This window comes from Nerophis ophidion, linkage group LG04 (genome assembly GCF_033978795.1).
Source record: "Nerophis ophidion isolate RoL-2023_Sa linkage group LG04, RoL_Noph_v1.0, whole genome shotgun sequence".
Lineage (NCBI taxonomy): Eukaryota > Metazoa > Chordata > Actinopteri > Syngnathiformes > Syngnathidae > Nerophis > Nerophis ophidion.
In genome coordinates this window covers 56802390-56826080 of record NC_084614.1, presented here as the reverse complement: position 1 = coordinate 56826080, position 23691 = coordinate 56802390, and the positions used below count along the sequence as shown (strand labels likewise).

At 41.9% G+C, this 23691-nt stretch overlaps 2 protein-coding genes across 6 annotated transcripts in view; both read left to right on the top strand.

Moving 5' to 3' along the window:
* Positions 1–216: 216 nt before the first annotated feature.
* On the top strand, positions 217–18254 carry dlat (dihydrolipoamide S-acetyltransferase (E2 component of pyruvate dehydrogenase complex)). The gene is made up of 14 exons (XM_061898527.1): positions 217–638; positions 5061–5162; positions 5238–5362; positions 5461–5635; positions 6689–6815; positions 6886–7067; positions 7132–7285; positions 7357–7424; positions 14398–14502; positions 14692–14799; positions 14868–14986; positions 17076–17238; positions 17306–17442; positions 17503–18254. Exons 1-14 carry the CDS (start codon positions 390–392, stop codon positions 17630–17632), a joined length of 1944 nt encoding a protein of 647 aa, XP_061754511.1. The 5' UTR covers positions 217–389; the 3' UTR covers positions 17633–18254.
* A 141-nt stretch (positions 18255–18395) lies between these two features.
* Positions 18396–23691, top strand: part of zgc:165604 (uncharacterized protein LOC792578 homolog) — a 13009-nt gene continuing 7713 nt past the window's right edge. For 2 of the 5 annotated variants that reach the window (XM_061898532.1, XM_061898528.1), the window contains exons 1-2: positions 18396–19085; positions 21838–22019. In XM_061898532.1, the coding sequence (XP_061754516.1) occupies positions 21953–22019 (67 nt within the window). In that variant the 5' untranslated portion in view covers positions 18396–19085; positions 21838–21952. Of the gene's footprint in view, positions 19086–20762; positions 21083–21143; positions 21384–21482; positions 21504–21837; positions 22020–23691 lie in introns of those variants that run through there. The other 3 variants (XM_061898530.1, XM_061898529.1, XM_061898531.1) reach the window with 3 other exon arrangements.

Sequence of the window (23691 nt, the reverse complement as noted above, 5' to 3'; positions counted from 1 at the left end):
GGCCATTTAAAATGATGTGACGGGCCATATCTGGCCCGCGGGCTGAGTTTGACGCATGTGTTTTAGGCCTACCGCATATGACGTCATGTTTTACACCACTGATTGTTTTTATTAGTAAGTAAGATATTTTTATATATATATATTGGCAAGTAAAATACCTGCAACGGTAAACTCGAAATAAAAAAAATATTTTGCGTTTCAACAGTTTTACGACACTTCCAGCAGATAGACGGCAGTGTGCGCAAAGAGCCGGAAAGCGGTGTGTTTTGGACAGGAGGAGGTCATCGGAAAGTGAGGCGTGCCTCCTGCACTTTTGACAGATTTTCTTGATGCAGGTGTAAGATAATTACATTAGTTTTAACTCCGCGTAGTGCTTCGACTGCTCCGATATGCTTCGTTTAATCCTGGGGCTCAGGCCGTCCGCCGGTCTCCCACGTCCCTGTGTCCTCCGGGCCGGGCCTGCTGCTTCTGCCATCCGCTCCCGTTGCCTGTCTGGAACCGGTTGTGCGAGGCGGCCACACCGCGTCGTCGGGTCCAGGGCTGTAAGCTTCATTCACGGGGCAGCTCTGATGCGGTGTCCTCAGCTGGTTGCTAGCTGTCAGGGCAAACGTTTCTATAGCCTGCCGCCGCACCAAAAGGTAACATTGCCCCGCTTCCGATTGCTATAGCACCCGGTTTAGCATGACCTCCGTAGATAGCAGTACTAGCATGTTACTATATCGTACAAAAAAATTATGGAATTCATCTGTTTTGTGTCAGTATACAGATTTAATAACAGATGTCATGGTTTTCGGCCAATTTAAAGTTTTTAAAGTCAATGTTTGAAATTAATTGTTTTGTGTCTGTATACAGATTTAATAACAAATGTCATAGTTTTCTGCCAATACAAAGTTTTTAAAGTCAATGTCATTTACTGTATCAAGGTGACGTGAAGTGAAGTAAATTACAGTGGGGCAAAAATGTATTTAGTCAGCCACCGATTGTGCAAGTTCTCCCACTTAAAATGATGACAGAGGTCTGTAATTTTCATCATAGGTACAGTTCAACTAAGAGACAGAATGTGGAAAAAAAAATCCAGGAATTCACATTGTAGGAATTTTAAATAATTTATTTGTAATTTATGGCGAAAAATTAAGTATTTGGTCAACCATTCAAAGCTCTCACTGATGGAAGGAGGTTTTGGCTCAAAATCTCACAATACATGGCCCCATTCATTCTTTCCTTAACACAGATCAGTCGTCCTGTCCCTTCAGCAGAAAAACAGCCTCAAAGCATGATGTTTCTACCCCCATGCTACACAGTAGGTGTGGTGTTCTTGGGATGTAACTCAGTATTCTTCTTCCTGCAAACACGATGAGTTAAGTTTATACCAAAATGAATACATGGATGATACAGCAGAGGATTGGGAGAATGTCATGTGGTCAGATGAAACCAAAATAGAACTTTTTTGTATAAACTCAACTCGTCGTGTTTGGAGGAAGAAGAATACTGAGTTGCATCCCAAGAACACCATACTTATTGTGAAGCATGGGGTCGGAAACATCATGCTTTGGGGCTGTTTTTCTGCTAAGGGGACAGGACGACTTATCCGTGTTAAGGAAAGAATGAATGGGGCCATGTATCGTGAGATTATGAGCCAAAACCTCCTTCCATCAGTGAGAGCTTTGAATGGTTGACCAAAAACTTATTTTCCATCATCATTTACAAATAAATTCTTTAAAATTCCTACAACGTGAATTCCTGGATTTTTTTCACATTCTGTCTCTCACAGTTGAAGTGTACTTATGATGAAAATTACAGACCTCTGTCATCATTTTAAGTGGGAGAACTTTCCCAATCGGTGGCTGACTAAATACTTTTTTGCCCCACTGTATATTTATATAGCGCTTTTCTCTAGTGACTCAAAGCGCTTTTCATTGTGAAAACCCAATATCTAACTGGCACTGGAAGCAGGTGGTTAAAGTGTCTTGCCCAAGGACACAACGGCAGTGACTAGGATGGCGGAAGCGGGGATCGAACCTGCAACCCTCAAGTTGCTGGCACGGTCACTCTACCAACGGAGCTATACCGCCCAAGGTGCTAGCTAATAGTCGGCTTGTTGAATTGTTGTAAGCACAATACCAATAGCGCACAATTTGCAAAATGCGGTTGCGCATTTTGCAAATTTAATGTCAAATAAAATCAAATGTTTATTGGATTCATCACTATACAGTGTACATCCACGACTAAACTACTGACTAAACTACTACCAAGTCTGGATTCAGGCTGGGTGGCCTATTTCAAGTTACAGGTAACCATACATTATATTTTATAAATAGTAAATCAAGTTTTTTATATTGATCAGTATCGATAATTATTGATATTTTTAATGACCTATGGATCAGGCAAAAAATATAATAAATGTTCACATTTTTGTTTAAAAATACTCTGTTTATAAACCCCTCAGCTATCAAGGCAGAAAGGAAAGGAAATGTAAACACAACCATGGAAAACAGTCAATGTAAAAACAATTCTAAAATCACTATAACCACTTATATCAAGATACAGGTGATGGAATTCCTGCTGGGCATTGCTGCCTGACGCACCTCACTGAACAACTCTGTGGGCATAAACGGGTCATCAGCTGGGGACCACCATTCATCAACGTTTCTCTCCTTTAAGCCTATAACGTCTCATGGTGGCGGAGCGATGGCAGGGATGTCTCCCTGCCACCCCCTGCTGATGCCCTAGGTGTTTGCACCCCAAATCTTATTCTTTCTCCTTAGCCACAGCCAGAAGCTGCCTTTGTCCGCCTCCTCCGCCAGCTCTTTCATGGCTTTCCGATGCCCCGCTCCTGTGCATCCAATGTCTCGGAGAAGGCGGGGAGTTGAGGAACCAACGAAGCCCCTACACCCCACTTCCACAGGGCAGATGACGGCTTTCCAGCCAGCCTCTCTGCACTCTACTGCCAGGTCAGAGTACTTGACTCACTTCCGCTCATAAGCAGCCTCCAACCCTCCCTCCCATGGGACAGTGAGCTCGACCAGAAGAACCGTCTTGGAAGCCTCTGACCAGAAGACCAGGTCTGGCCGTAGCGATGTTTCGACGATCTCCCTGGGGAACTGGAGCTGCTTCCCCAGGTTGACCCTCATGCTCCACTCATTTCCTGGTGAGAGGAGTTTCGCTGTAGATCTGTGGCGGGGGGGTTTGGCACCCTCTCCAGCCCTCGCGAACTGGATTGGATGTCTGGCTGGAGCAGAAGGTCTGCTCTTTGCCTCCTTTCAATGATATTACCTTGGTTTCCAAACTGTATCAATCAATCAATGTTTATTTCATAGCCCTAAATCACAAATGTCTCAAAGGACTGTACAAACCACTACAACATCCTCGGAAGAACCCACATAAGGGCAAGGAAAACTCACACCCAGTGGGCAAGGAGAACTCACACCCAGTGGGACGCCAGTGACAATGATGACTATGAGAACCTTGGAGAGGACCTCATATGTGGGCAACCCCCCCAACCCCCAGGGGACCGAAAGCAATGGATGTCGAGCGGGTCTAACATGATACTGTGAAAGTTCAATCCATAGTGGCTCCAACACAGCTGCAAGAGTTCAGTTCAAAGTGGATCTAAGACAGCAGCGAGAGTCCCGTCCACAGGAAAACATCCCAAGCGGAGTCTGATCAGCAGCGTAGAGATGTCCCCAACCGATACACAGATGAGCATTCCATCCTGGGTCCCGACGAGCGTTCCGTCCTGGGTCCCGACGAGCGGTCCATCCTGGGTCCCGACTCTGAACAGCCAGTACTTCATCCATGGCCATCGGACTGGACCCCCTCCACAAGGGGGACATAGGAGAAAAAGTATAAGTGTATTTCATCTGCGGACGACACAACCTTCTTTTAATCAGGACCAAATATTACAGATGTGTTAGAGGTGGTTGAAAATGAATTAAGAGTAAATGATGGTTTGATGTAAACAGATTATCTTTGAATACTAGTAAAACGAAATACATGATTTTTTGCAGTTGTAGGAAAAGTGTGGATAGCTCATTGTATGTCGAAGGAGTTACGATTCGAAGAACAAAAGAGATCAGGTTTTTAAGTGTTATGATTGATGAACATCTGTCATGCAAATCACATATAAATGTTGCAAAGACTAAAATATCTAAAACTATTGCTATTTTACACAAATGTAGTGCCTGTAAAACATTTTAATCCAATTTCCATAATTAATCATTACTGGAAATGCATACAGGGAACCCACAAACCCAATATTTAAACAGTTAAATTTAGTACAATTCCATGAACTGGCAGAGTATAATATCCTAAATATCATATACAAAGCACATGCAACAATTCTACCAAACAACATTCAAAACTGATGTGTAAAAAGAGAAAGTAATTATAATCTGCAAAGAACAGATCTTTATAAATAAATAAATGATACATGGGTTGTACTTGTATAGCTCTTTTCTACCTTCAAGGTACTCAAAGCGCTTTGAAACTACTTCCACATTTACCCATTCACACAAACATTCACACACTGATGGAGGGAGCTGCCATGCAAGGCGCTAATAAGCACCCATCAGGAGCAAAGGTGAAGTGTCTTGCTCAAGGACACAATGGACGTGACGAGGTTGGTACTAGGTGGGGATTGAACCAGTGACCATCGGGTTGCGCACGGCCACTCTTTCACTGCGCCACGCCGTCTTTGATAAATCTAGATTTAGAACAGTGACAATGGAAAGAAGTTTTTCAATCAGAGGTGTTTTGCAAAGTTACCAGACATCCAGCGTCTCTGTTCATGCAACCAATCATACTTCATTCTTTCCAGTTTCTTCTGACCCAAAAAAGCATATATATTGTTTTATCAAAAGGTTTTTTTTATTGATATCGATTATGTGTCTATCACAGTATATGCTGTACTGATATCGTTTTATCGGCCCTGGCCTAGAATAAAGCCTCACATTTCTATATTGTGTTGAACAGCTTTGACCGGTCCCTGGAAGCGACTGTTGTTATGAACTGGAAGTACGTGCTATGGGTGATGATGTGCCGCTGTCCATTATCATAATCAGGTGGAGCTGCCTGCACTATCACCCACTATGCAGACTGGAACCATCGCTCGGTGGGAAAAGAAGGAGGGAGACAAAATCGACGAGGGTGACCTAATTGCTGAGGTTAGAGAATGTTTATTTATGTGTTTGTGTTTCTGGGAAGGAAATATTGTTGTGAAACACTGTCATTTATTGTAGGTAGAGACTGACAAGGCCACAGTGGGTTTTGAGATGCTGGAGGAGTGCTATTTAGCCAAAATTCTTGTCCCTGAAGGGACCAGAGATGTGAGCATTGGATCAGTAATTTGCATCACTGTTGATAGGTAAACAAGATTTCCAATATTTAGCCCTGTCAAGTCTTTTGTTTACTTTGTCTGTTTTTGTTATCTGCTAAAATGTTTTTTAATAATCTGTTTTGCAGCCCAGACCTCATTCCAGCTTTTAAGGACATTACGTTGGACTCCCTTTCATCAGCTGTGGCAGCTGCTCCATCAACCACCTCCTCTCCTCCTCCTCCTCCTCCTGCTCCTCCAGCTGCAGTGGCCGCTTCTGCACCTCCCGCAGCCCCAGGCAGCTCCTACCCAACACACCTTAAGGTGGGTATAGCCTTTTAAAGTAACGCTAAGTGTAATTAGCATAGAGCAGCAGTATATTTTGTTTCCAAATGGTAATTTAGTTGTAAAGTAGTGAAACTAACTAAAAACCCTGGATGTTGCATACAAATACATAATAAAAAAATAAAAAAAATAAATTATATATATATATACATATATATATATATATATATTATTAAATATATAAACATTCCTCTAACCCTGGATTTATTGTGCATTTATTTAGTAGAGCCAAAGTATGAAAATATTGAGTTGTATTATTGTAGTTGTATAATTTTAAAAAGCGCTGGTAACCTTTCCCACATTCCCATCACTGCAGTTTAGTGTTGTGCTTTTTTATATTTGACAGTTTCAGGATTTTAGATTCGGCGGATGAATAGGGGAGCTAGAACTCAATGTGTGCACACACACACTATTAATTTAATTAAAATAATAATGTAATTGAAAATTCCTTTAATATTTGATAATAATTTAATATGATAACAATGATAATAATGATATTATATAACAATGCATTTTATTATATAATAAAATAAGAATATTTTATAGTAAAAATTCAATTAGCATATTATATTTTAAGTGGTAAATAATATACAGTTGAATATTGTATTTATAAACTCATGTTACATATTTTGCTAATGCAAACTATTGGTATTATTTCAAAAGTGGAACCTGCTGAAGTCGAATTAAACAATGCCCAATTTGTTTGAATTTTGACACATTTCTTGTTGAAAACAATTAGTGAAAATATTCTGTTTTGGGGTCAAACTGTCATCAACATGTAAACTTCAATGAATGCACAGCATTACCATCATCTTATAAGTTTAAAAATAAGTTAACCACTGTTCTATTTAGGCTTAAAACAAGCTGTTTGTTATTTAAAGTCAGTCTAACTTCCAGTGGTTATTGTTTTCTTAACACACTTGTTGGTTTATTGTTCAAATTGTACATAATAAACCTTTGACAGCAGATTTTAAAATGCGGACGGCTGTGCTAAAAAATCTTACATTTATTCTAAAAGTGTGTGTGTTGCAGATCACACTTCCTGCTCTCTCTCCCACCATGACGATGGGCACAGTGCAGCGCTGGGAGAAGAAGTTGGGAGAGAAGCTCAACGAGGGAGATCTGCTGGCCGAGATTGAGACGGACAAGGCAACAATCGGTAAGATTGTTTGCATCAACCCCTACTGCCCTAATTTGTGCTCACTGTTTCTCCATGTGATTACTTCTAGGCTTTGAGGTCCAGGAGGAGGGATATCTGGCTAAAATCCTGGTGACGGAGGGCACACGCGATGTCCCGTTAGGAATGCCACTCTGCATCATTGTAGAGAAGGAGAGTGACATTGCTGCCTTCAAGGACTATGTGGAAACGGGCGTGGCAGATGTCGCAACACCTCCACCTGCCCCAGCACCAGTAAGACACATACATATCTGTTCTGATAGTTCTGCCAATGTAACCCACTGTTATCTTCTTCCAGGCAGCAGCACCTGTGGCTGCAGCACCTGTTCCTGTTTCAACACCTGCTGCAGCGCCGCCTGCAACCATGGGGCCCAGGAAAGGACGTGTGTTCGCCAGCCCACTGGCAAAGAAACTAGCGGCAGGGAAAGGCTTTGACTTGGCACAGATCAGTGGTGAGTCATCAAGAAAGAATGTGACCTACAAGTTAAACAATGGTTAATTTCATGTCCACATTATTGCTCAGGTTCTGGCCCTGATGGACGCATTACCAGGAAAGACATTGAGTCTTTTGTCCCTCCAAAGACTGCACCAGTAAGATTTACTTTACCTCTATTTTTATGTTACTTTCGGCTATATATTATAAGTCAAACTATCTTTGTATTGCACCTCTCATACATAAAAGCAACACAATACATGTCAATAGTAAATAGTAATAACACAGGCCAAAAAAAACATAATTATTAAATTAAGACTGCAAAGATTTATCTATTAACTTGATTAGAAAAAAACAAGTTATTCATTTATTTTAATTAGTGATGTCCGATAATGGCTTTTTTGCCGATATTCCGATATTGTCCAACTCTTAATTACCAATTCCGATATCAACCGATACCGATATATACAGTCCTGGAATTAACACATTATTATGCCTAATTTTGTTGTGATGCCCCGCTGGATGCATTAAACAATGCAACAAGGTTTTCCAAAATAAATCAACTCAAGCTATGGAAGAAAATCCCAATATGGCACTGCCATATTTATTATTGAAGTCGCAAAGTGCATTATTTTTTTTTTAAATTCCTCAAAACAGCAGCTCGGAGTTTGGGACATGCTGTCTCTGAGATAATCCTGATACCCACTACAACTATGGGAAATACTATAATTTGACTTTCATAAAGTTCATTATTATTATTATTTTTTTAAACATGCCTCAAAACAACAGCTACAAAAACAATGAAGGCACACAACTTCAGTCCAGAGTATACAAGAGTAATAAAGTAAAAACTAACATAGTCCTCCTTTAGTGCAAGACTGCCTAGCATACTGTATAACAGGAAATTATAAACTGGGCTCAATCTGCCCTGTTCTAACGTATTTGTATGAGTACCAAAAATGTGCTGCAAGCTAGTGGTGAGTGCTTGTATTGGCCTAGCAGTCAGCCACAGCTTCTGAAATGCTGCTTTGAGACAAGGCACCTCTGTTCACAGCAAGCTGCAAAATTTGCGCCATGCAGGGTAGACTATCCACACCAAACTTCACCGTAGCTTTTGCCACACTGCGTGCGTTGTCCCTGACCCCAACGTGGGCTTTTGCCTTGGGGTGGTTTTTGTTGTATTTTTGTTTTTTTCTCTGCCTAGTCTTTAAGCGACAACTGTGTTGTACTACTTTTTTTCGCTGTTTGCTCTTAATCCATTTTCCGCTTGTATTCATCGTGTATCTCCTTATGATTCTTGAAGAGGTGGGAGATAAAATTGCTCATATTAAAGGAAGACATCTTGGTTCCTCCTCGCATAACCAACTTTTTGCAGTCATTGCAAATTGCCATTTTTTTAATCTGTCAGAGACACTTTAAAATAATCCCAAACCATGTTGTTAGTCAGTCGCTGAGCAAGCTCACTTGTTAGCCATGCCTACAGCACCGGTAACAACACACTCTTGCTGTTGTTATGTTCCGCTCGCGGCGGTTCAATGAGGTCATCAAGCGCCGCCAGTAAACCTCTCATGCTGCAGTCGTGCTGCAACTCCTGTGTGTGTGTATTATCGTACAGAGGCGTTTAAAAAAGTCATAAATGTTACTTTTTGAAACTGACACCGATAATTTCCGATGGTACATTTTAAAGCATTTATCGGCCGATAATATCTGCAGTCCGATATTATAGGACATCTCAAATTTTTTATTGTACATTTTATGCAAAAGTGTAATTTCAATGTTGATATACATTTATTAAAGAAAATAAGTTCTTGACAAGCATCAAAATCTTTGTTTATTACAACTATTTTCCCTAAAATACACGTTGAAGCTATAAAGTGTGTTTTATCCGATTATCCATCCATCCATCCATTTTATACCACTTGTCCTTTTCAGGGTCGCGGTGGGTGCTGGAGCCAACTGTATGCTTATATATGTATATAAATGCATAGGTGTATGTATATATATATATATATATATATATGCCGTCAAGCTGAAGAAGGAGTCCTATCGGGTTCTTTTGGCTCATAGGAAACCGGAGGCAGTGGACGGGTACCGACAGGCCAAGCGGTGTGCAGCTTTAGCGGTCGCGGAGGCAAAAACTCGGACATGGGAAGAGTTCGGGGAAGCCATGGAAAACGACTTCCGGGCGGCTTCGAAGCGATTCTGGACCACCATACGGCGCCTCAGGAAGGGGAAGCAGTGCACTATCAACACCGTGTATGGTGCGGATGGTGTTCTGCTGACTTCGACTGCGGATGTTGTGGATCGGTGGAGGGAATACTTCGAAGACCTCCTCAATCCCACCAACACGTCTTTCTTTGAGGAAGCGGTGCCTGGGGAATCTGTAGTGGACTCTCCTATTTCTGGGGCTGAGGTCGCTGAGGTAGTTAAAAAGCTCCTCGGCGGCAAGGCCCCAGGGGTGGACGAGATCCGCCCGGAGTTCCTTAAGGCTCTGGATGCTGTGGGGCTGTCTTGGTTGACAAGACTCTGCAGCATCGCGTGGACATCGGGGGCGGTACCTCTGGATTGGCAGACCGGTGTGGTGGTCCCTCTCTTTAAGAAGGGGGACCGGAGGGTGTGTTCCAACTATCGTGGGATCACACTCCTCAGCCTTCCCGGTAAGGTTTATTCAGGTGTACTGGAGAGGAGGCTTCGCCGGATAGTCGAACCTCGGATCCAGGAGGAACAGTGTGGTTTTCGTCCTGGTCGTGGAACTGTGGACCAGCTCTATACTCTCGGCAGGGTTCTTGAGGGTGCATGGGAGTTTGCCCAACCAGTCTACATGTGCTTTGTGGACTTGGAGAAGGCATTCGACCGTGTCCCTCGGGAAGTCCTGCGGGGAGTGCTCAGAGAGTACGGGGTATCGGACTGTCTTATTGTGGCAGTCCGCTCCCTGTATGATCAGTGCCAGAGCTTGGTCCGCATTGCTGGCAGTAAGTCGGACACGTTTCCAGTGAGGGTTGGACTCCGCCAAGGCTGTCCTTTGTCACCGATTCTGTTCATAACTTTTATGGACAGAATTTCTAGGCGCAGCCAAGGCGTTGAGGGGTTCCGGTTTGGTGGCCACGGGATTAGGTCTCTGCTTTTTGCAGATGATGTAGTCCTGATGGCTTCATCTGGCCGGGATCTTCAGCTCTCACTGGATCGGTTCGCAGCCGAGTGTGAAGCGACCGGAATGAGAATCAGCACCTCCAAGTCCGAGTCCATGGTTCTCGCCCGGAAAAGGGTGGAGTGCCATCTCCGGGTTGGGGAGGAGACCCTGCCCCAAGTGGAGGAGTTCAAGTACCTAGGAGTCTTGTTCACGAGTGAGGGAAGAGTGGATGGTGAGATCGACAGGCGGATCGGTGCGGCGTCTTCAGTAATGCGGACGTTGTATCGATCCGTTGTGGTGAAGAAGGAGCTGAGCCGGAAGGCAAAGCTCTCAATTTACCGGTCGATCTACGTTCCCATCCTCACCTATGGTCATGAGCTTTGGGTCATGACCGAAAGGATAAGATCACGGGTACAAGCGGCCGAAATGAGTTTCCTCCGCCGTGTGGCGGGTCTCTCCCTTAGAGATAGGGTGAGAAGCTCTGCCATCCGGGAGGAGCTCAACGTAAAGCCGCTGCTCCTTCACATCGAGAGGAGCCAGATGAGGTGGTTCGGGCATCTGGTCAGGATGCCACCCGAACGCCTCCCTAGGGAGGTGTTTAGGGCACGTCCAGCTGGTAGGAGGCCACGGGGAAGACCCAGGACACGTTGGGAAGACTATGTCTCCCGGCTGGCCTGGGAACGCCTCGGGATCCCCCGGGAAGAGCTAGACGAAGTGGCTGGAGATAGGGAAGTCTGGGCTTCCCTGCTTAGGCTGCTGCCCCCGCGACCCGACCTCGGATAAGCGGAAGATGATGGATGATGGATGGATATATATATATATATATATATATATATATATATATATATATATATATATATATATATATATATATATATACATATATATATATATAATATATAATATATGCTTATGGCTATCTATCGATTACGATGATGACGTTATCCAGTAATGGTTTATTGAGGGGGGTTTCGTATATGCCGTTTCACGTGGCTGTGCAGGCCAATGCGCGACCCGCATGGTTTGCCACATGTGGGGCGGATGTAGTCCACGCTTGAGAGGGGGGCCCCTGCAGCGTGCTGATGTTGCTGTATACGTTGATCTTTTCTCCTCTCAGTGGTCTGCTGCTGGAGATGCCAAGACTTCCAGTGCGGAAGGCTGGATAGCACAGCGCTTCAGGAGGGTTTTTACGTGGTCCTTGTAGCGTTTCCGCTGACATCCAGGAGACCTACAGCCTTCTTGGAGTTGGCCGTAGCGGATCTGTCAGGGGAACCCCTGGACGGGCATGCGAATTACATGCCCCACCTAGCGCAGATGTCTTAGCGCAAGGAACACTTGGATCCTGGGTGTTTGGGTCCGGTCATAGATATCCACATGTGGGACCCTGTCCTCCCAGGTAAGACCCAGAATCTGTTGCAGGCAGCGGATGTGGTATCTCTCCACGATTCTGACGTGCCTTTGGTAAGGGATCAAAGCGTCCGAGCCGTATAGCAGTGTGGACAGACAAACTGCTTTGTAAACAGCTGCTTTGGTGGAAACTGTTAGGTTTCTGTTCAGGAAGACCCTGGTTTTGAGCCTACCGAAGGCAGCAGACGCTAACAAAACACAGACCTAGATGTCATTATCGATGTTACATGTGGGGGACAGGACGCTTCCGAGGTTGGTGAAATGTGGAACGATGGTGAGCTGCTGGCCATCAATGTTGAAGACAGGCACTTCTAACTGGTGGGTAGAGTGTTGTGGAATGATCTGTGTTTTTGAAATGTTGACCTTGCGTCCTAGGGCACTGTACGTGGATGAGACCACGTTAAGTGCACGTTGTAGAGAGTCAGGCATGTGGGCAAGGAGAGCATAATCGTCAGCACACTGAAGTTCTAGGGTCTGTATTGTAATTTTAGTGAAGGCCTGGACGCGCCGGATGTTGAAGAGACTGCCGTTCAGCCGGAACTGTATGTGGATGCCATCTGTGGTTCCCGAAGCTTTGTTTGAGAGGAGAGTGACTGCTGAGAGGAAGAGGTTGAATATGACAGGGGCAAGGACACATTTCTGCCTGACCCCGACTTTCACATTAAAAGAGGGGGATTGCTGGCCTCCAATGCGAACGCAGGCTCGCATTCCATCATGTAGTTGTCTCAGGATGTTGAGGAACTTCGGCGGACTTCCCAGCCTTCCCAGTAATTCCCAGAGGAGATTCTGGTTTACGGTGTCAAATGCATTGGACAGGTTGATAAAGACGATATACAGATCCTGGTGGTGTTCCAGGTACTTTTCTTGCACGAGAATCCGGTTTACGGTGTCAAATGCCTCGGACAGGTTGATGAAGGCGATGTACAGATCCTGGTAGTGTTCCCAGCATTATTCTTTTACCTGCCCGGCTACAAAGATCATGTCACTAGTACTGCAATCTCTTCTGAATCCACACTGTGATTCAGGCAGGATGTTCTCAGAGATGTGAGTCACTAAGCGAGGGAGCATGACCCGGGCAAGAACTTTCCTATTAACCGAGAGCAGGGAAATTACTCTGCTGTTTCCACAGTCTGCTTTGTTACCTTTCCTCTTCAAGGTGGTTATTATAGTAGCATCCTTCCTCCAAGGGTGCTCAGTAGGAGCAAAACACCTGCACAGTGAATTGATTTAAATGGTGGTAGAGGTGCGTAGTCTCGACCCGCACTGTTTTGTCTTGGCCCCATGTGGCGTCCTCCAGTGGCATGAAAAGACCAGATCCACAGTCTGTTGGTGACTGCCTAATGCGGGTCCTCACCACAGATTTTTCGTTAGGGGTTTTCTCCCGTAGCCTGTAACCAAGATGTTAGCCAGTAGGCACTGGTCAGTTGGATGGTGGTAGCCTGGATGGAGGCTAAGCTATCCACCCCCAGGGGATCCCATGCTGTTTAGCCTGAGGCCGCAAGGCACACAGTTACCGGGGACTGCCACGAGGAGGCACAGCAAAGGTCTAGGTGATGGAGAGGCTATGTACTGGCGAGAAAAGGCTTGCGCACTCTGCTTTCCCATCGCTTGGTTCTTGACCAGCTAGCCAGCGGTAGTTCCTGGAAGCGACAGGCTGGTACTATACTGTTTGAAAAATACCGATTCAGCCCTCTTTTTTTTTTTTTTTTTTTTTACTGGCATGACTGTGCGCCAACAAAAATTGAGCTGTTTGGCCACAATACCCAGCAATATGTTTGGAGGAGAAAAGGTGAGGCCTTTAATCCCAGGAACACCATCCTACCGTCAAGCATGGTAGTGGTAGTATTATGCTCTGGGCCCGTTGTGCTGCCAATGGAACTGGTGCTTTACAGAGAGTAAATGGGACAATGAAAAATGATTTAGGACAACCTAAAATCATCAGCCCGGAGGTTGGGTCTTGGGCACAGCTGGGTGTTCCAACAGGACAGTGACCCCAAACACACGTCAAAACTGGTAAAGGAATGGTTAAATCAGGCTAGAATTAAGGTTTTAGAATGGCCTTCCCAAAGTCCTGACTTAAACCCCATTGAGCGTTTTGTTGTCTTTGGAATCCTAAAACGCATAAGGATTGTGAACGATAAAGTAAAATTAGAAAAATGTGCAGTTCCCCCTTTAATTCTTTATTGATGTATGAACAAGTATTTTATTTTGAATACTGTTGAATTTTGTAAAAAAAGAAAAATGAAAATATTTTTATTTATGTTGTGTATATATATATATATATATATATATATATATATATATTTTTGTTTTATTTATTTATTTATTTTTTTTATTTTTTTATTTTTATTACTAAAATAAAACGTTTTTTTTTTTATTTAATCCTTTTTCCTATCGATCAATAGTACAACTGAGTTAAATAGACAAAAAAAAGCGTGCCAAATAATGTTACAGTACCCCCCCATTCATTATTTAATATTGTGCATGTGGTGCTGCTGACCTAAACAAATAATGTTTTAGTACCACCTAATATTGTGTTCGTATTTAGCACATCTCGGTGCCATACATCCCCCTGAGTTTTGATCTTTTGACAGGCTGCTCCCACTCCAACTGTAGCTCCAGCTGCTCCTGCACCTGCTGCAGCCCCTGCCGCAGCAGCCGGGACTTTCACAGACATACCTATTAGCAATATCCGCAAGGTGAGCACAAACTGACACAGCTGATACATGCCAGCTCACTACTGCAGTTCAGTATTTGTGACCGCAGCACGTTTACGTGAAGCCTGTGGGTTATTCACAGCCTCAGGTTTTCATGCTTTTTGTGAGCTTTTATCACAAACTTGTCAAATTAATTTTGTATGAAAACTGGAGTTTGGGTTTCCTGTACAGGTCATCGCTCAGAGACTGATGCAATCCAAGCAAACTATCCCCCACTATTACCTGTCTGTAGATGTCGCCATGGACCAAGTGATGGAGCTTAGAAAAGAACTCAATGAGGTTTGTTTGGTTTGTTTGTTGCTGGAGTTAAACGAATGTCAGTCAATCTTTTCACTCGACTGTTACAGGAGGTGAAAGTCCGCAGTCTCAAGCTAAGTGTCAATGACTTCATCATAAAAGCCAGCGCTCTGGCCTGCCTCAAGGTTCCAGAGTGTAACTCCTCCTGGATGGACACTGTCATCCGCGAGTGAGTATCATTCACAACCGAGACTTCAATAAACATAGGAAACATAATGAATATTAGTGAATTATATTTGTGAAGTGAATTATTTTTATATAGCGCATTTTCCTCAAGTGACTCAAAGCGCTTTACATACTGAAACCCAATATATAAGTTACAATTAAACCAGTGTGGGTGGCACTGGGAGCAGGTGGGTAAAGTGTCTTGCCCAAGAACACAACGGCATTGACTAGGATGGAGGAAGCGGGGATCGAACCTGCAACCCTCAAGTTGCTGGCATGGCCGCTCTACCAACCGAGCTATACCGCCCCATTATAAATTAAATCCTGTTTCATCCAATGAAACAAAATCCAATTAAATCCTACATACTGTATACATATAAAGTACAATTTCAAATGCTCCCATTCCACATAATAGCTTTCAAATCCTCCAAATACATGTTCAGCACATCTATCTTTTTTGCAAGCATATGACTTTTTGGAAATGTTCCAACTATCCACCCATAAAAGGAACTTTGAAAATGTGTATCTTATTTCATATACACAGCTTAAAAAGTGTATACCACCCCCAATATTATGTAATGGGTTTATGCCACAGCTACTCTAAATGAGCATCCATCCATCCATCCATTTTTTCTACCGCTTGTCCCTCTTGGTATTGCGGTATCTCAGCTGCATAGCATTGGTAATTTCTAAAATGTCTAAAATATTTTTTGTAATTGTTATTTTTTCAAAGGTTTTTTTTATCAAAGTTGCATTCGATGCCAAAATATATTTATTATGGTTATCCATTAATTTGCAAATGTACTTGTTTACAAAACACTGAAAAAACAGTAAAGCAAATTATTTCGTGATTCATTTCTTGATCAAATGAGTTATTGTAATGGACTTTCTGAACAGATACTTTTAATTTCAAGCAGTTATCGAGGCTAAAAGAGGCTATACAAAATATATATTGTGGAAAAATGACCAGTTGTCCCCGTTTGACAAATAAATAACTGATTTTGAAAGATTCCTAAATATTTTGTTTTCTGTTTATAACAAGTTGTTTAATAAACTTCGGGCCTTATATGCAAATTTTTGTGTGGACTAAAACACGGGCAAACTTAATAGCACGAGGAAAGCTGATCTATTAAACGTGTGCAAAGTTGTTTACGTCTGTTAAGTAAGCAGAATATAATATTTTGCATCTCTTTCATCATCAGTATGCAAAATATATGCTGATATTCATTACGCCCAACAATACTGGAAGGAGAAGATCCAAATATAATTTAGAATGTCCAATGTAATTATTAACACTCCTCACCATTTTGCAAGCACTGACGGTTTCAAACACAACTGCAGGATCAGTGCTTGGGCTGCACAGACAGGTGATGGACGTATGTGTGTCTCAACATTTTGGGCGGTCAAAAATTAAAAAATATTATCTATTGATGCCTTTTGGTGTCATTTAACATTTTTTAATGATGTTTTTGTTTTGTTTTTCACAAAAAATAAGTTTTATTAGAATATTTCTTTTATGAAAAAAGCTTCTTTAAGAATGTATTTTTTTGCGTGTAAGTGCAGCCTCCCACAGTGAGCGCACATTCAGCAGTAAAAAAAAAAAAAAGTGGTTTCATTGTAGATGCACTGGTAGACTGCTTCTAAAATACCATAAAAAAGTAGCAAATGTCTCCTGGTCACTACTGCCTAGTTTCTCTTGTTTTGATTGATTGATTGATTGATTGATACTTTTATTAGCCTGTGCATGTAGTAGCTTAGTTGTGTCAGTAGGTGGTGCTCACCTCCGTTTCTATTTTCATGTACCTTTGGGTACATTTTTTTGCTGTGGTCTGTCATAACATCTTTAGCATTCTATCAGACATCATTGTGAGTATTGTATTATTCTTGCTGAAAAAGGGACCCAATCACACATACTGTATAGCAGATTTTTAAAGATATATGTGTATGTACTTTTATACAAACACACCGGCCCCCAGACACATTTTTTTCTCTCAATGTGGCCCCCGAATCAAAATATTTGCCCAGTTACAGTATAGCATGGCCTGTTATTGTGGTGTCCTCATGATTACTGGAGTCTGTTTTTCCTCTTCCAGGAACCATGTGGTGGACGTGAGTGTGGCAGTGAGCACCGCCAATGGCCTCATCACGCCCATTGTGTTTAATGCCCACACCAAAGGCCTGGCAGCTATCAGCGTTGACGTGTCTACCCTCGCCGCCAAAGCACGGGACGGAAAACTACAGCCGCATGAATTTCAGGTAGAATCCTGCTTGTAGAAATCCATCATTAGGGACAGTTTACTTGAATTAAATGCTTTGCTGCCAGGGAGGTACCTTCACTATTTCAAACCTGGGGATGTTTGGTGTCAAGAACTTCTCCGCCATCATCAACCCGCCTCAGTCCTGCATTCTCGCTGTGGGTGGCTCTGAAAAACGCTTAATACCTGCCGACAACGAGAGAGGGTAGGTGACAAGATTGCACGGCGGCGTCTGTGTAACACTCAAGGTTTTCTCCTATTTCAGCTTCGACGTTGCAAGTATAATGTCAGTGACGCTGAGCTGCGACCACCGGGTGGTAGACGGCGCCGTGGGCGCCCAGTGGCTCGCTGAATTCCGCAAGTTCCTGGAGAAGCCCGTCACCATGCTCTTGTGAGCGGACTGCAAACTGCAACCACAGAGGTGATCTGATTGGATCTTCCTGATCCACCAGCAGGTCACCCCCTCTCTTACCCTGAACACAGGGCAACAGAGGGGGATGCAAGGAAGAGGGAGGGGCAGCCCTCCACTTTTCTGTCTGTTTCACTTTCTCTCTCCCGCTCTCTAATTCTATTTATTAAAACTCTAGAACAAAAAAATTATACCAGCAAACAGACTGGCCTCTAAAAAAGATGTGGAAATGTTACACGGATCTGATTTAAATGGTTGTGTGTGTCTATGTTATGTAAAGGCAAACAGAAAGTGAAGCTGGTTGTGTGTGACTTGCTTGCACACTACAGGATGGAGGCAAGTGTTAAGATAGACACACATTGTATCACATTGTGTCTCCAGCATTGTGCTGTGATTGACAAATGGAGGAATAACAACAATCTCCTCAAATCCAATTTATTATAACTGCAGCCCCTGACCTTTAGGAAGTACTGAACATGTTTGCCAATCCCTTTGTGCTCCATATTCACTTTGTAGTCTCGCAGTCCAATAACAATCTGTCCTTCACACAGCTGAAACGCACAAAGCTGCCGCTGGATGTTTCTTTTAAATAAACTAAAGAAGAAGTAGTCAAGCGTGTGCCAAGGACTTTTTTGAATGGGGGAGGTTGTGGTGAAGTAAAACCAAACTAAGTTATTAAAAATTGTTCTTCAAAGTCAAATGTGTACTGTTTAAACGTGCGTTATGGGACATCATGAAGGTGCTGTTGAATACATCTCAGTTAAGCAAAAATATTTTCACCTGATTAAACATCTTACCGCCAGAGGTGGGTAGTAATGCGCTACATTTACTCCGTTACATCTATTTGAGTAACTTTTTGGATAAATTGTACTTTTAAAAGTAGTTTTAATGCAACATACTTTTACTTTTACTTAAGTATTTTTATAGAGAAGAAACGCTACTTTTACTCCGCTCCATTTATCTACATTCAGCTCGCTACTCGCTACTTTTTTTTAATCGACCTGTTAATACACGTTTTTTTTGTTTTCGTTGTCAGACATACCTTCACAGTAGGATTTATCGCATGCCTGCGTTTCACCAATCAAATGCAATCATTAGTGACTTTTGACTCCGTTTCACCAATCAAATGCAGTTACTGGTGACGTTGGACTCCGTTTCACCAATCAAATGCCGTCGCTGGTGACGTTTGACTACGTTTCACCAATCAAACAGAGCCAGGCGCTCACGTGATTAACTGCCCAAAAATTTTCAGCGGCAAACAACAACAATGGCAGAGACGACAACGAACGCAAACACCCCTGGCCTCACATAAAATCGATGTTCACGCTTCAGACAACCAAAAAAACTGTTATGTAGGGCGTTGTCATATGTGTCTCCCCAAACAAGTGGACATTTCAGCTTGCATGAACTCAACGTCAAATTTGAGGAAGCACATCGCGGTAAGTAACGTTAGTAGATATTTGGGCTGTCACCGCGGGCTAATATTAGCTTCCCTGCTATGAATCACTGTCAAATGTACGTAGTTTGGGTATAATTTATTAACATACTGCAGCCTCATAGCCAGACAGAGAGACACACACTCACGCATGCATACAAACACCATTCAGAAGGGCCCATGTGTTCCCAGGTGCAGCCCACTCCTACCAGACTCTATGATTTGCGTAAAGGCTAACTTATTTTCCTTTGTAAATCGCTGCCTATTGAGCCTATGGGGCTGTTACGTTATTGTGGCTCAATTTGCCTTAATTGTTTTTATTTTAATGTATTATTACTTAATATATTTTAATATAATATTATATTAATAATAACATTTTAAAAAATAATATATTTTTCCCCTTGGGGATTATTAAAGTATTTCTGATTCTGGTATATTATTGTTTTAGTTGCTTAAGAGAAATTCCTGGCTCTCAATTTGTTCATTGCTATTCTTATGTTTTTGTGCATTATTTGTTGCCGTCATCATTAAACGAACAGGTTACTCATCAGTTACTCAGTACTTGAGTAGTTTTTTCACAACATACTTTTTACTTTTACTCAAGTAAATATTTGGGTGACTACTTACTTTTACTTGAGTAATAAATCTCTAAAGTAACAGTATTCTTACTTGAGTACAATTTCTGGCTACTCTACCCACCTCTTCTTACCACTTGTATCTTTGCAACAGTGACATTGTGACGAGCAACATGTTATTAAAATAAAAAATACTGGACGAAAATATAATTTGAGGGAGATAAATGTTGACCAAAATAATTTCATGGGCTAAAATAACAACCAGAACTTCATTCTTGTCTTGTGAGTTGTAGCAGTGGAAGAATATTACTTGAATATTACTTTATTAATATTACTTCAACCATTGCAAAGTTTGCTGTGGAAATCCACTGATTTTATGTATATTTTTAAAAATGATCACTGGTCTAGGAGTGTTTGCTTTTTTTTTTTTTTTGCCTGACCATTTAGTGACTGTGGTTTGACTTTTCCTGAAATGAATGTTGCTGAGCTGTAAGTCGTTGCTCCTTGCGTTACCGAAATTGGGTATTTCAAGCTCAAAATATGATATTGATTATGGTAATTTTACAGTATTTAATTTACTTAACATTGTTAATAATTTGTCAGTAGATCCAAAGTTGTCCAACCTGTTTAACACACAAGTTAATTTTAAAACTTCTAAGGATGTTGAAAAGATTTTCAGCAAATTACTAAAAACAGTAGAACACCCCCATTTATAGGCTAACAAATACTAAAAAAAACACACTTGTCTTGAAATTTGTTTTTTAGGAACATTTTTTGTTGTTGTTGGAAAAAAATAGCAATCTGGAATCTTTGAAATGTATTTTAGAACAATGAAAAAAAGTGAGTAAATCATGAGTATATTTTCCTCCAAAAATGTTTTTAATAGGATATTTTTCATCCATCCATCCATCCATTTTCTATCGCTTATCCCCTTTCGGGGTCGCGGAGGCGCTGTAGCCTATCTCAGCTACAATCGGGCGGAAGGCGAAGTACACCCTGGACAAGTCGCCAACTCATCGCAGGGCCAACACAGATAGACAGACAACATTCACACTCACATTCGCACACTAGGGCCAATTCAGTGTCGCCTATCAACCTATCCCCAGGTGCATGTCTTTGGAGGTGGGAGGAAGCCGGAGTACCGGAGGGAACCCACGCAGTCACGGGGAGGACATGCAAACTCCATACAGAAAGATCCCGACCGCAGGATTGAACCCAGGACCTTCGTATTGTGAGGCAGACACTAACCCCTGTTTCACCACTGTTTTAATATACGCAAAATGTTTTAAATTGGCCCTAGAGTGTGAAGGTTGTCTGTCTATCTGTGTTGGCCCTGTGATGAGGGTGCGACTTGTCCAGGGTGTACCCTGCCTTCCGCCCGAAACGCAGCTGAGATAGGCACCAGCGACTCCGAAAGGGACAAGCGGTAGGAAATGGATGGATGGATGGATGTTTTGAATATGAAAATGGATGTGTTTTTGTCAAATATTGCAATAGCACTAGAATTATGTCAAGAATGTTAGAATACATTAATATTTTGAGAAGAAAAAATCATTTATTCATGAACAAAAAGTAGATTGGGAATATGGGGTTGATTGTCACACTATTTCTCGCCACCGGAGGGCTCTGTCTCGCAAATTGTGGTATGGTAATTTACAGAACTCCAGTTTGATGAGTGCTCGCCTACATTCAGTAGTCTTCTTTGGAGCAAGACAGACAAACTTTAGGTGAGACGATTTTTTTTCGTTTCTTGTCAAATTGTAAATATTCAGCTCCTCACTGATTTGGGATTTTACTCTGGATTTATAACAAAACAAAAGTTACTCTTAAGGAATGTGAAGGGAAAGGTGTGTAGTTTGGATTGTTTTAAGTAGCTACTAGCTGACTATATAGTCTGATGCTAGCAAGTCATTCCAGTTGAGTTTGGGTGTCCCGTTTATTCCAAATCCAACTACACATAAATGACATGACATTGTTTTCCACATGATTGAAATGAAAAAAGTGGCACATCTAATTTCCATGGCAACACCTTACTGCACATTGTATATGTTGCCTTGCAGCAAAACGGAACTAATTGGTCAACCAGCACACTTTCCTACCTTTCTGTATCGTCCCCTGAACATGTCATAATGAGATATACTCTACTAAAAGTAATAATGCTGCTTTTGTTTCGTCTCCTAGTGTGACACAAGGGTGATGTTGGCCGTCGCTCGATTCATTAATCATGCATGCCTAGTTCTGTTGGCCACTAGTTAGTCAGGAGACAGGAGTGCGGCTTGTTCTTCACATTGCCTCCATGGCTTCCTCTGGGGGATGCACGCTCTGGAACATTCTAAGTGTTTGCTTCACAGCACTGCAGACAAGTGAGTCACCTGCAATGATATACATACTTTTCTAGTAATTATATATGCATATATCATCAAATTAAAGTAAAAAAAAAAAAAAAAGTTAAAGTACCTATGATTGTCACACACACACTAGGTGTGGTGAAATTTGTCTTCTGCATTTGACCCATCACCCTTGTTCACCCCCTGGGAGGTGAGGGGAGCAGTGAGCAGCAGCGGGGCCGCGCTCAGGAATCATTTTTGGTGATTTAACCCCAAATTCCAATCCGTGATGCTGAGTGCCAAGCAGGGAGGTAATGGGTCCCATTTTTATAGTGTTTGGTATGACTCGGCCGGGGTTTGAACTCACAACCGACCGATCTCAGGGTGGACACTCTAACTAAACCACTAGGCCAGTGGTTCTCAAATGGGGTATGCGTACCCCTGGGGGTACTTGAAGGTATGCCAAGGGGTACGTGAGATTCTTTTTTTTGTGAAGAAATGTTTAGAATTAAGTTCATGAATCCAGATGGAGCTCTGTTTCAATCCCCAAAGAGGGCACTTTAAGTTGATGATTACTTCTATGTGTAGAACTCTTTATTTATAATTTAATCACTTGTTTATTTTTCCAACAAGTTTGTATTTTTTTTTTTTAATCTTTTTTTCCCAAATAGTTCAAGAAAGACCACTACAAATGAACACTATTTTGCATAAATCAGAAACTGATGACATAGTGATGTATTTTACTTTACCAAAAATGCTTTGCTCTGATTAGGGGGTACTTGAATTAAAAACATTTTCACAGGGGGTACATCACTGAAAAAAGGTTGAGAACCACTGCACTAGGCCACTGATTAGTGCACAATGGTTGTAGTGCACATACTGAAGGCTCTTTCTAATTCTGCCTCTCACCCATTTTATTGAATATTTGAAGTGTTACTGTATAACATATAGATCAGTATAATATATTTCATCCATATACAGGTGTAGACTGTAGTTTTATTGTTAAATAGTTTGTTGTTGTCTGACATGGTTTTGGCTCCGCTTCAGAACTGTCAGCTTTAATTATACACACACACAAACACACACATGCACTGACACACAAAATTGTAGATGGGGGTGACGGGTTAATTATTTCAGGATCGTTGAGGCACTGGAAATGAGGTCATGGATTAATTGTTGAAATGCCTGCATTACATTTGACATGTATTAGCAAAATTACACACTTTACATATTACTTTTATACTGACCTATATAAATATATACATTAGCAAATAGATGAATCATGTTTTATAAAGTAAACAATAGATGCCTACCTGCATAAGGTTCATGGAGACAAAGTACATAATAGTCACATGCATGCATGCGTACATACAAAGTTCAATACATACAGTGTACATCTGTAAAGCCATTTAACAATAGATCCAGTACATATAAAGCTGCATATAAACTAGACAGATACCTATATCGAGAAAGCAATCACACAGTATATTCATAAATGGAGACATCTTTACATGTATGTATGTGTGTGTTCCCCCATCAAGATATTTCACATCTGCTTGGATTGGTAAGGGGATTTGGATTTTTGGGTAATAATTTGACCCTTCTTCTGGTTTTTAAGGTTGATTTGCTGAGTAAAGTCATGTAATGTTTTCTCTTGCATGTGTTTCAAGGTCTTCTATTTCTGAGAAGATCGTATGTCTCTTATTTG

Excerpts from the sequence above, each read along its gene's own strand:
- dlat (XM_061898527.1), top strand. The coding sequence starts at position 390 with ATGCTTCGTTTAATCCTGGGGCTCAGGCCGTCCGCCGGTCTCCCACGT. Across the intron at positions 639-5,060 it reads GCCTGCCGCCGCACCAAAAG|GTGGAGCTGCCTGCACTATC; the intron begins GTAACATTGCCC and ends TATCATAATCAG. Across the intron at positions 17,443-17,502 it reads CCTGCCGACAACGAGAGAGG|CTTCGACGTTGCAAGTATAA; the intron begins GTAGGTGACAAG and ends CTCCTATTTCAG.